The sequence below is a fragment of the Chiloscyllium plagiosum genome, unplaced genomic scaffold, assembly GCF_037043375.1.
Source record: "Chiloscyllium plagiosum isolate Xiang-an unplaced genomic scaffold, Cpla_swu_hap1 HiC_scaffold_6, whole genome shotgun sequence".
Taxonomy (NCBI): Eukaryota; Metazoa; Chordata; class Chondrichthyes; order Orectolobiformes; family Hemiscylliidae; genus Chiloscyllium; species Chiloscyllium plagiosum.
Window position 1 is genome coordinate 108989201 of NW_028270144.1, and position 13262 is coordinate 109002462.

At 38.7% G+C, this 13262-nt stretch overlaps 1 protein-coding gene across 18 annotated transcripts in view; it reads left to right on the top strand.

The window, feature by feature from the left end:
- The window catches only part of LOC122550870 (inositol polyphosphate-4-phosphatase type I A), a 208463-nt gene that overhangs the window by 81542 nt on the left and 113659 nt on the right, over nt 1-13262 (top strand). For 16 of the 18 annotated variants that reach the window (XM_043692246.2, XM_087988345.1, XM_043692245.2 and 13 more), the window contains 3 exons: nt 3272-3452; nt 4896-5105; nt 10310-10354. In XM_043692246.2, coding sequence (XP_043548181.1) covers nt 5003-5105; nt 10310-10354 — 148 coding nt within the window. In that variant the 5' untranslated portion in view covers nt 3272-3452; nt 4896-5002. Of the gene's footprint in view, nt 1-3271; nt 3453-4895; nt 5106-7483; nt 7600-10309; nt 10355-13262 lie in introns of those variants that run through there. The other 2 variants (XM_043692256.2, XM_043692252.2) reach the window with 2 other exon arrangements.

Below are 13262 nucleotides of genomic sequence, written 5' to 3' on the forward strand. Positions count from 1 at the left end.
CAGAGTGTGTATGTCACTTGTTAGCAAAAAGTTAAATATATTGATGAAGAATTTTGTCTTGCACCCGTTAGGGCAAGTACAATATTGGCAAGTTTCAAAATACTATAACTTATATTATAGGGGAAAGGGAGCTGATTGGTTGGCAAATCAACTGTTGTTGAGGGTTTGCTGTGAAGCAAAGGAAGAGCTGTTGACTTACAAAGCACTCAGGCAATTCTGAGAAGTCACAGGGTTAAACATGTTTCTTTTTGTGTTTTTTGTTTGCAGAGCACTGGTGGCTTCACATGAATATATATTTTTTCCAGCAACTTTAAATGAGCTTGACTGATTATCTTAAATTGTTTGTTCAAGTAATGATTAGCACATTCAGGATTGTTCAGCAAATGCTGTCCAATTACAGAATTGCATATAGACCATAGCACATTACAGTGCAGTACAGGCCCTTCGGCCCTCGATGTTGCGCCGCCCTGTCATACTAATCTGAAACCCATCCCACCTACACTATTCCATGTACGTCCATTTGCCTGTCCAATGACGACTTAAATGCACTTAAACTTGGCGAATCTACTAGCGATGCAGGCAAAGCATTCCATACCCTTACTACTCTGAGTAAAGAAACTACCTCTGACATCTGTCTTATACCTATCTCCCCTCACTTTAAAGTTGTCCCCTCATGTTTGCCATCCCCATACTTGGAAAAAGGTTCTCCCTGTCCACCCTATCTAACCCTCTGGTTATCTTGTATGTTTCTATTAAGTCTCCTCTCAATCTTCTTCTCTCTAACGAGAACAGCCTCAAAGCCCTCAGCCTTTCCTTGTAAGATATTCCTTCCGTACCAGGCAACATCCTAGTAAATCTCCTCTGCACCCTTTCCAAAGCTTCCACATCCTCCTCATAATGCAGTGACCAGAACTGTACACAATACTCCAAGTGTGGCCACACCAGAGCTTTGTACAGCTGCAGTATAACCTCCTGGTTCCGGAACTCAATCCCTCTTAATAAAGGCCAAAACACTGTATGCCTTCTGAATGACCCTGTTAATCTGGGTGGCAACTTTCAGGGATCTGTGTACACGGACACCGAGATCTCTCTGCTCATCCGCACTCCCAAGAATCCTACCACTAGCCCAGTACTTTGCATTCCGATTACTCCATCCGAAGTGTATCACCTCACGCTTGTCCACATTAAACTCCATTTGCCACCTCTCAGCCCGGCTCTGCATCCTATCTATGTCTCTCTGCAACCTACTACATCCTTTGTCACTATCCACAACTCCACCGACCTTAGTGTCGTCTGCAAATTTACTAACCCAGGTCATTTATAAAAATGACGAACAGCAGCGGACCCAACACCGACCCTTGTGGCACGCCGCTAGTAACTGGACACCAAGATGAACATGTTCCATCAACTACAACCCTCTGTTTTCTTTCAGCAAGGCAATTACTGATCCAAACTGCTATGTCTCCCACAATCCCATTCCTCTGCATTTTGTATATTAGCCTACTGTGGGGACCCTTATCGACATTTTTTTTTGGTTTTGTAAGCATGGCTGATTGAGTACAGTTTGTAATCTGCCTATTGGGAGCAACCAAAAAAACATGCTGTTTGATTCATTGGTCTAGTATGTACAGTCTATATATTGCCACTGATGCATACAGCAAGTTGCCCACTTGTACGGGAGGCAGACATCTTGCTTGGACTGATGGAAGCCTTGTGATAATAGAAATTGACGCTTATTTAGCCTTATCAGCAATTTAGCCAAGGTCATTTGCTTACCTTGCAAGGTTGCTACAGCAATAGAGTGCATTAAAGCTATTCTGTAAAACAGTGGCAATCCTAATCAAATCACCACTTGCTCAGTCATACACAAACGTACAACTGGGCTAAGGACTGCAACTTTCAGGTATGAAAAGTGACTGGTCTATGCCAAATTGCCTCGGTGAAGCCATATATCTCAAATGTGAACAACAGGAAAAACAAGCTGTCCTTAGTTCTATATAGTGATTATTTACACCAATCAAAGTCTTGGTTTTTTTTGTCCTGTTGTATAAATTTGAGATATTTTGAAATTTGTTGTTTTTATCCTGATGAGTAAAAGATGAGAACTTTGGTAACATGTCCTTTCAACAATATTCATGAATGATTTCAACTGGAAGTGAGTGCATATGATGAATGTATTCAGACTTCTGGGCTATGTTATCCTGAAACATTTCTAAAGACGCTTTTAAGATTACATACATGTAAAGCATGTTAGAATGACATGGCATGACTGCATTTAAAACCTTTGCACACTTTGCACAATAATATTTGAAGTTTTGGGATCTGATGTGTCAGGTCCAGTATTGAATGAAGTTTTGAAGGAGACCATAATATAATTGACATTTCCTTCAACAGATGACTTGTTTGTTTCAAGCTTTCTTGGTACATACTAAAGCAGGTGGGCTGTTGTGTCTTGACCACTCCGTAAGAGTGCTGATTGGCAGTGTTAGTCTAGAACCATATGTAGTCTGATCAGATGATATCTGAAATATTGTCTGTTTTGGTTACTGAGACAATTGAAAAGTGCTTTCAGCGCAACTAATTCTTCTAGTACTGCTAGATATCAATTGTCTGATTTCTCTCTGCATCGTGTTCTGAGTTCTTAGCTTTGAAACTGCTCAGGGATAAAAATTAAATATCTAGATAAAGGAAAGAGGATGAAAAGAAAGCTACTTAGTTTAAACAATAATGGAGAGGATAGTGGAATGCAATTTCACTGCAGTAAATTTTTGACATTCAATTTTATTTTTGCTTTGTTAAGTAAGTCATTTGTCCTCCAAGAACACGTTTTGTGCTGTGGGATGAATACCTTTTAATATGAATTGAATTTTGAAACTCATGCAGTAAATTCATGCAAGGTTTGTTGATAAATATTGAATTCCTTATGCAAATGCTTCATGTCTCAAATAATTTGTATGACACGTAACTTATTGCACTATTTTTAACAATTCTACAAACTAGATCCAATGTTAGGAAGGATCAGCTGGTAGATGCTTGTAAGGGTTCATGCGCACAAACAACAGCGGAGGTCTTTTAAAGGTTATACAGTCAGTTCATGAGATACAGATCTGTATCATGCCTAACTTAAAACCCTTGATTTGTTTATGGTCTTCTAGTTTTTGACCGCATTCGATGGTTTCTAGGTTTTTTTTTCCTGTAGATTGTACTTTATTTTAATTTCTGCTGTGCTAGTAATTCCTTAAGTTAAATTTAATCATGTCTTCTTTTTCAGCTCCCTTTTTGGAAGCATACTACTAGCAAGTTGCCGTGTTATGCAATAATGGGGCACTAGATGTTTGGAAGTGGCCTGTGTCTGAATTGGCATTTCGCTTTTTGCTTGAGTTTGGGAATTTGCCATGTGCGTGCATGTGAATGTACAACTGCCTGTTCGACTTCAGTGATGCCATTTATGGGTAAGCTGCTCCATCTTTCAAATTTGTGTTAACTTAGAAGTAGTGATTTGCATTGCAAACTATTAATACATTTTCTGTTCACTGAAACACATTCCTATGTTCTTGTGGAAGTTGCCAGCAGTACCTGAATGATTTGCATAGGATGTATAATAGTGGTACTTTTTTAAAACAAAAGTACTGGATTTAAATTTTGCTGATCTATGACAAAGTAATCTATATCACCATTACTGTGAAGACATCATCTTGGCATTAAACTGAATTAAAATAGTCGTCATAATATTGATGAATTTAGTAGTATTTGTCTTTTAAATGTGACAGATCATTTCCTCCCTCTTGGCTCAACCTAATATCTCCTACCAAACGAGAATCCTGGACCATTTCTCAAAGCTTCTTCTATGTAGAGCATCAACGTCTGAGGAAGAATGAAAGCAACAAGACCCCAGTCCTGTTGGGCTGCTTTCATTTTCTTTCTCATTATCCTGCTTCACTTTCCATGACTAATGTATTGTTGATTCTGGGGAAAATGCGAGCTGTTGGTTCAACCATCCCTGCTATTGATCAAGAGGCCACCCATCTGATTTCCTGTTTCTAGCTTAGTCAATCAAATGTATACTTTTGGCTGAATTGAAAATCTAAACTGGAAATGTACTCAGACTTTCCTCTTCAATTGAGGACCAACACAATCACTTTTGTAGTTGAATGCCAAACTGGGTAACGACTTTTTGGCATTGTTGACTCTAATTTTGTTGATTATATTGCATTGCTGACATTAGATTGCCTGACATTAAGAACCATGAATGTAAATATAGAAATTGGAAAGATTTCTATCTCCTAGCCAGAGGTTGCAGATTATCCAAAAAACAATGGACATCAGATTTTATTTAAGCAGATTTGTTATCTGGAATGTACTGAAAAGGATGATGGTAGCAAATTTAATAGTAATCTTCAGATGAGGAAATCCAATTTATCACTTAAAAGGGAAGATTTGCAGTGCTATGGAAAAATCGGAAAAATGGGTTTTATTTGATAAGTGTCAAAGAACTGGCATTGTGGCAGTTGGCTGAATGACTTGTTCATTGCTATTGGTTTTTTAACTCTAAATCTAGCATGTCCACACGAATTCATGACTTCTGTTGGCGATTTGTATTTTTCAAGGAAATTTTCATTTAGGGAGGTGTCTTCAGCAACATTCCAAATATAATGGATGTTATCTCCTGAATCTTGACAGTACTGGAGATGCATACTTCATGAGCTGCTGGATTGCTAAATGTGCAGAATTGTCAAGCATCCGTCCTGAGTTTTTCAAACATCTCAATAGTTCTGTGGATAAAGACACGAGATTACTTTGTTCGAAACTATTACATGATCAGTGCTGGAGAATCTGTAAGGCTAAATGTCCCAGGAATGTAACACTTTAACCTGAACTGTCTGCCTTTGTTTCAGAATTCCAAACTCCCTAAAAAAGTAATTCTGCCTGATTATTCATATAAAAGCGCAAACTTGCAATTTGAACTCCGACTGACAAAATAATTAAACATTTCTCATGAAAAATGACAACAAAGGAACAAAGCCCTCGGCACGTTAAAGCCAGATCAATGCAGCGAGCTTCAACATTTGATATGTCTTCAGATATGTTAAGTTTATCTCTTACAGGTGAGTTTTCTTTCTACACAATTATTTTGAAATCGTTTGCCTAGAAACACCTTTTTTATGCATGATTTTTTAAAATGACAGATGAGTTTTGAAAAAAAAAATGGAATATTTATGAAGATCTGTAAATTGGGTATTGGTTGGCTGGCTATAAGATTAAATGGTTAGATTAGATTCCATACAGTGTGGCAACAGCCCTTCGGCCCAACAAGTCCACACTGACCCTCTGAAGAGCAACCCACCCAGACCCATTCACCTACATTTACCTCTGACTAATGCACTAACACTATGGGCAATTTAGCATGGCCAATTCACCTAACCTACACATCTTTGGATTGTGGGAGGAAACCGGAGCATGCGGAGGAAACCCCCACAGACATGGGGCGAATGTGCAAACTCCATACAGTTAGTCACCCAAGGTGTGAATTGAACCCGGGTCCTTGACGCTGTGAAGCAGCAGTGCTAACTACTGAACCACCGTGCCGCCTTTTGCTAAAGTTTTGAAGATCTAATGATTTCAATGAGACTTTGCTATTATACTTGATATTAACATATAAGCTCTTAAAAACGTAAATGTCTAAGTTTTTTGAATTTGCAGTAATTTTTTTTAACTAATCTAGTCTTATAATGCCTACTCTTGAGATACTTGAAATTGCTTTCCTTCCTCCAATAAGAAATCTAGCTTTAATGCAGAACTTCCTCCAAATTAGCTAATCAGTTAAGATGAATTACTTATAAACACTTATTAATTCTATAGATGCTGAATAGGGAGGTTTTCTGAACTGAAAAAATAGATAAACATTAAAATACTAAGTGTATTGTATTAGCTGCTGCAATTTTCTTTGGGCAAATGTTGCAACTAAGGCAGTATAGTAGGAACAATTTTTGCATAACAGAAATGCAATGTATGGAAAATAAAAGCCCTTCAGTCATCAGTGGATTTGAGTATCTGAATGTTAAAGATTTTTGGTTCTTGCAGAATTTACACTTTGCAGTTGGTAAATTGTTGCACACTGAAATGCCCAAAGATTTGTTTTGTGATTGTTTGCTGATCAATGTAGCATTTATTAGATAACCGTTATTAGTAACACCATCATGCAGTCTTATTCTTCACATCTGCTAGCTTTTTTGTTCATTAATGGGAGGTCAGCATGCTGTTTGGGGGAGCATTTATTGCATATCCCTAGTTGGCCAACAGATAGTGATGGTGAGCTGCATTCTTGAGCTACTATAGTCTGTGTGCCACAGGTAGGCCCACAATGCAGTCAGGATGGTGAGTGGGTTGGAGGTTGAAATAGCAGGTGGTCATGTTCTCATTTACTTGCTGACCTTGTCCTTCTAGATTGAAGTGGTCATGGGTTTGGAAGATGCTGTTTAAGGTTCTTTGAATTTCTGCAGTGCATCTTGCAGATGGTGCATTATGCTGCTCCAAGCTCTCCTTCGTTTTAAGATTGTTGTGTAAATTTGGATTTTACATGGGGTGGGGAACAGGTGGGAAAGAGAACTCACCAGGTGTAATTAAAGGTGGTGCCATCCTGGGGTGTGAAGTTGGGAGGATGCAACTAGGGTATACTCCCGATGACTGAGGAGCTCCCTATCCATCTTTTTAGAACTTGATTAAAAGGTGGCTTCTTCATCCCTACTATAAATGTATTTTAGCAAGAGCTATGTATTATTTTAGTCAATTGGCCTGTTAAGAACCTTAATTGGCTGTCATTTATTTAGAAAAAGTGTGTGGCTTAGTGATTTCTGTGCCTGCCCACCATATCATGGGAGACACTTTCAGGTGAGCAAGATGGGTGGTGTTGTGTAGCTCTCATGTCTTAATGCACAATTTCCCATATCCTCACTAGAGAGGGGTCTGTATAGTTCAGGAGATGAATGAAACTTCGGTAAATTTCAGACTTTAGGGATATAGTAAGATTGATATTTGAAGAATGTTTCTCCTGGCTGTGAAGTCTCGAGTTAGGGTTTGTGAAATTTAAGCATAAGAAAATTGGCCATTTAGAACTGAAATGAAATATTTCTTCATTCCAAAGTGTTGTCAGTCTTTTTGAAATTCCCTTTCCCAGAAGGCTGCGGATACTAAGCAAATTAATATGTTCAAAAGTCATGTGAATACATTTTTGGATACTAAAGTAATTAATTGAATTAGTCGATATGGAGGTATTCAGGAAAGAGGAACTGAGATAGAAACTCAGCCATAATCTTACTAAGTGGCTCAATGGGTCAGATGGGCTACTGTTATTTCTTACATTCTGACCCCTGCACTAAATCCATTACATTTAATTTGGCTTGAGTTATTTTTGGGCTTGCTTTAAATTTTTAATATCAAAGTAGCTGAGTTTGTTTCTTCACTTAATTTTTTTATCTCCCTTCAGGTGAATCAAGATTTGATGGAGGTTATGATGGTATTTTACTAAAGCATAACAAAAAATCTGCAAATCTGGGGGAACAGAACTTCAAATCACTCCCATTGCAATGCTGGGTGAATGATGTAATATGAGAATGAATTGTTCATTTTTAAGAATATTAAATTGCATCCCCTTTTTCATAAGTTAGCTCTGCCAAATCTTTCAGTCTTATCTCTGTTTCGTTGCCTCACAGATCCATCTGTGGCAATCCTTTCATCATGCATTTCAATTTCTTTAATCTAGAAGTTAACGTGCATACCCAACTATGCAACATCACTTAGTGCTAAATTAAGTAAAAATGGAGGATGACTGAGTACTCTCAGAAACATGACCTTGTGTGTCAACTTAATTAAAACCACACATGAATAAGCTGATTAATTCATTGTCTTTGTTCTTATGAACTTTTTGATATTGGTTTCAAACTACTGAGAAAATATTGTACTTCTCACTATTCAGGGCAGCAGAGTGGTTAGCATTGCTGCCTCAGAGTACCAGGGATCTGCGTTCAATTCCACCCTTGGGCAGTTGTACAAATTCCACACAATATTCTCCCCATGTCTGCGTGGGTTTCTTCTGGGTTTTCTGGTTTCACAATCCAAAGATGTGCAGGTGAGGTGAATTGGCCACCCAAAATGCCCATAGTGTCCAGCGATGTCAGGCTAAGTGGAATAGCCATGGTAAATGTAGTTTTATGGGATAGGCTAGAGGGGTGGGTCTCAGCGCAATGCTCTTTGGAGGGGGTGGGGGTGTTGTTAGTGTAGACTTGATAGGCTGAATGGCCTGCGTCCACACTGTAAAGATTCTGTGCTTCAAATCAACACTGAATACCAGCCTTTGTTCAACTGTTAAGTAGCCTTTATTTTTGTATTGGTGGAAGATTATCTCAACTGATAAATCACTAATAGAGTTTCAAACATTTTATATATTCTGTAGTCTCAGTGCTGCTTTCAACAGGACTGATGTTATTAACAATGACACTTAGGGCAATACAACAATGACACAGGATAAGCACCATCAGTTCATCTAGTTAAGCGATGGAAGAAGTCATTATTACAATTAATAGTTCCAGACATGACCTTTGTGTCAACTAAATTAGTAACAAAGAAAATGCCACAATCTCAGATGATCATAGGGCTACTTGGCAACCACAACTGGAGACAGTACCCAACTGTGAGATATAACAAGTGTCTTCAACTTCACCTCCCTGTTCTTTTACACAATTCCCCTATTATTAAAGCAGAGGGCATGTTATGCTTTAGTAACTGCTCCATCTACCTGTCCTCCTGCTTCAATGATCTGTGCACATATATAACCAGGCCATTCTGCTCCTACCCCAGCTTTAGAATTTTACCCCCTATTTTCTCTTGTCTTTAAATGTTTATCTGACTAAAATGCATCACTTCAAATCTCTGTGCTTTGAACCTCATTTGTCTCCTGTCTGCTCACTTCACCAATTTGTCTGTGTCTTTTTGGAGTTCCACACTATTCTCCTCACAGTTTACAATTCTTTCATGTTTAGTTGGAAGTAGTGTGCTGTTAAGAACCCTTAATTTATATCCTTCACCATTACTTCAATTGTCATTTATCAGTTTATTTTGTAATCTTCAACTTTAAGTCCATCAGTCACTTTGAAAGCAAATAAGTTGATAGATCATCTCTGTGTGCACACAATCTCACTTTCTGTTGACCTTACATTTTCTGACAAAGATAGTGGACATAAATTATAATTTTTGAGAGATGTACATAAAATAGTTCTCATGTTCTGGTCTCCTTCCTATCAGAAGAATGTTGTGAAACTTGGAAAGGTTCAGAAAAGATTTACTAGGATGTTGCCAGGGTTGGAGGATTTCAGCCATAAGGAGCGATTGAATAGGCTGAGGTTGGAGTGTCAGAGGCTGAGGGTGACCTTATAGAGGTTTATAAAACTGAGGGGCATGGATAGGGTAAATAGACAGGTCTTTTCCCTGGGGTGGGGGAGTCCAGAACCAGAAGGAATAGGTTTATGGAGAGAGGAGAAAGTTTTAAGAGACTTAAGGGTCAACTTTTTCACGCAGAGGGTGGTGCGTGTATAGAATGACTGTCAGAAGTAGTAGTGGAGGCTAGTACAGTTGTAACATTTAAGAGGCATTTGGATGGGTATATGAATAGGAAGGGTTTGTAGCAATATGGGTCGGGTGCTGGCAGGTGGGACTAGATTGGGTTGGGATATCTGGTTGGCATGGATGAGTTGGACCGAAGAGTCGGTTTCCATGCTGTACATCTCTATCACTCTGTCGTCCAAGATGTACTGATCGTATTTGCTCAGCACTGCATCAGATAATGCACTTATCAATTTCCTCAAACCATTTCTTGTTTATTATTGTGGTTTAATGCCAGGCAGTTTTAATCATAATGTTCATGACAGATTAATGTGTATTGAAATAAGATGACTGCTGTCCTGAATTTTTCGAAATGTCATCTATCTCTACATAGCCAACTTAATCCACTGACTTGAACTTTTATTATACAAGCCTTGGCAATATTACTGTCTCAACTGAAAGCATGGAGGCCTGGTCTGTAGAAAGCCCATCTTGTCTATAGTAGATCAGCAGGAATGTTGAAACAAGATTTGAGTATTAAATTATTGCTTTATTATAACATTAATATCAAAATATTTGTTATTCAATTTAAAGGTTTGATGTTATATTTTTCTACAGTTGATTATTGGTTACTAATTTGAATATTTTAGATATTGAATTTATTAATTTGTCTTATTCTTTGGTATTCTAATCATAAACTTGTCTTCTTTTCTAGCTAACAGCCAGGATCCAGATGAACCAATTTTGGAATTTAGTTTAGGTGGGTAGGAAAGACATTCCTGCTTCAGTTACTTGGTGACAGTACTCCTTTTTTCTTAAAACAAAAGCCCTCTTCCCTCTTGCACTTTGTTCAGGTATTGTTAGGCAAATATCTCTCCTTGGGCATTTCATGCTGTCTGCTTTTGGATTTTTTTAAATGAAAGTTGGAGAGAAGCAAAACAGTTAAACAGGCTGTGAGTGAGCAAAAACAAGGCACATGGAATGCTTGTATAATTGTCTGCTTTGGTAGGAGGAATAAAGGTGCAGTATATTGCTCAAATAATGAAGAATTGGAGAGTATTGATCTCCTCCTTAGGTGGTTTGTTTGGTAAATCAACGAGAGCTAGTTTGCAGGTGCAGTAAGCAATTTTGGAGGCAAAAGGCAAATTAGTCTTTACCACACCAGGATTTGTTATCAGCAGCAAGGAAGTCTTGTTTGAGTTATATAGAACACCTGAGATTGCGCCTGAAGTATTCAGGCAGTTTTGGTCTTTTTTAACCTGTGGAAGAATATAATTGCAGTAGATGGAGTTCATTGGATGTTCACAAAACTGATTCTTAGGCTGGAGGCACCATCCTATGGAAAGAGGTAGAGGACATTGTGCTGTATCCTCTATAATTTAGAAGAATGACAGGTAACCTCATCAAAATTCTTGAAGGGCAAGACAGTAGATGCCGAAAGGAGTGAGGTGAGATGATGAGGAACACATTAAACACATAACTTAGTAAATCTTTGGAATTCTGTGCTGCCAAGGGCAGTGGCAGCTCTCATTTAGTTCAAGACAGATTGATGGATTTCTAGCTACTCAGGATATCAAGGGATATGGGGATAGTGCGGGAATATGATGGAGATTTGGATAATCAGCCATGATCTAGAACGGTGGAGCAAGTTCAAGGGTTTGATTGTCCTACTACCTCTATGTTCCTGTGGTGTGCTGTTTGCATGCCAAATTTGTTGTTGTTTATGTTTTTAGTGCTACCGGGTGAATTGTGGTCCCTTCAAAAGTTTTGCTTTATGTGGTGAAAGGCTTAACCCGATGCACATTAGTTGTAGAATGTACCTGTGTAATGTGTTCATGATTAAACTATTTTAAAAATGAGTAATCGAGATAATAGTTTTGATAGAACATAGAACGTAGAACATAGAACAATACAGCACAGAACAGGCCCTTCGGCCCACGATGTTGTGCCGAACATTTGTCCTAGCTTAAGCACCCATCCATGTACCTATCCAATTGCCGCTTAAAGGTCACCAATGATTCTGACTCTGCCACTCCCACAGGCAGCGCATTCCATGCCCCCACCACTCTCTGGGTAAAGAACCCACCCCTGACATCTCCCCTATACCTTCCACCCTTCACCTTCAATTTATGTCCCCTTGTAACACACTGTTGTACCCGGGGAAAAAGTTTCTGACTGTCTACTCGATCTATTCCTCTGATCATCTTATAAACCTCTATCAAGTCACCCCTCATCCTTCGCCGTTCCAACGAGAAAAGGCCTAGCACTCTCAACCTATCCTCGTACGACCTATTCTCCATTCCAGGCAACATCCTGGTAAATCTTCTCTGCACCCTCTCCAAAGCTTCCACATCTTTCCTAAAGTGAGGCGACAAGAACTGCACACAGTACTCCAAATGTGGCCTAACCAAAGTCCTGTACAGCTGCAACATCACTTCACGAATCTTGAATTCAATCCCTCTGCTAATGAACGCTAATACACCATAGGCATTCTTACAAGCTCTAGCCACCTGAGTGGCAACTTTCAAAGATAAAGATAAAAGATAAAGTCAAGATGATGAAAGATAAAGTCAAACAGCTCAGGAAGGGTTACTGATTAATTGGAAGGCTATTGAAATGAACAGGGAGAAGTCTTCACTAAAGTACATAAAGTCAACAAGAAAGTTGATGCAGAATGATTTAGAAGATCGGGAGATGAACCACATATCTTTGCAACAAGTTGGATGCAAATTAGCCCATTGGTAAGGTCTGTGTTTTTGTAACCTAATCTTAATGTCTCCACTTGAGCCCCATATCAATGTGTCATTCTCTTTTAAATGTTTAGTAGTTTTTCCCTTAATTGTAAGATATCTTTTCTTATTGGCAAAATGGTTAGCTGTGTGTTACGAAGATCATACTTTGGTTAGTATGTTGCCTACTTGAATCTCGAGCTTTGAGACTTGGATGTTGAAGAATGTAGGAATGATTCAGTTGAGATTTATAATATAGGAGATGATCATAAATGTTAAAAGTCAACTCATAACAGGTTAAAAGTAATGTTCTCATCAGGAGGACCCTGAGGTCGGCATTCATTGGTGACCAGAGTGGGCGTAAAGAGGGCCTTGAGATGGTTTGGAAGAAACAGTGAGTAGTCACTTCCCAGGAAAGCTGCAGGTTGATTGACTGACTGGTGTATACTTTTTGTTGGGGAGAGTTTAATTTTTTTAAAATGTTAAAGGTCTATCCAGTCAATAAGTTATTTTAGTGGTAAAGGTTTTATATTAAGATAATTTTAATTAAAAGGCATTAAGATTGGCAAGGCAGTTGATGTGTTGTGATTGACAAATGTGGATGCTTAAGGACACTAAGTGTTTCAGGACAAAGATATCTGCAGCATGTATCTATAGCTTCTGAGTTGCCAAGTGTTCAGGGACAAGAGGGTGTGACTGCTAATGAGGCACATAAAGTGCAGAGACAAAAGTGCAGGAGCTTTAGACCTTTAGGTTGTCCAACAGTTATGACGTTCTTTCAACTTGTTTGAGTGTGGGAGTTAAACATGGATGAGCTAACTGACCAAGGAACCATGATGCAGAATCTCTGTAGTGGTAGTAAGCGGCAATGTGGTCGGGTTAAACTCTGCTCTCTGCAGCTGAGAGCAAGTATCCAGGCATTTGTCAGCCTGATGGGCT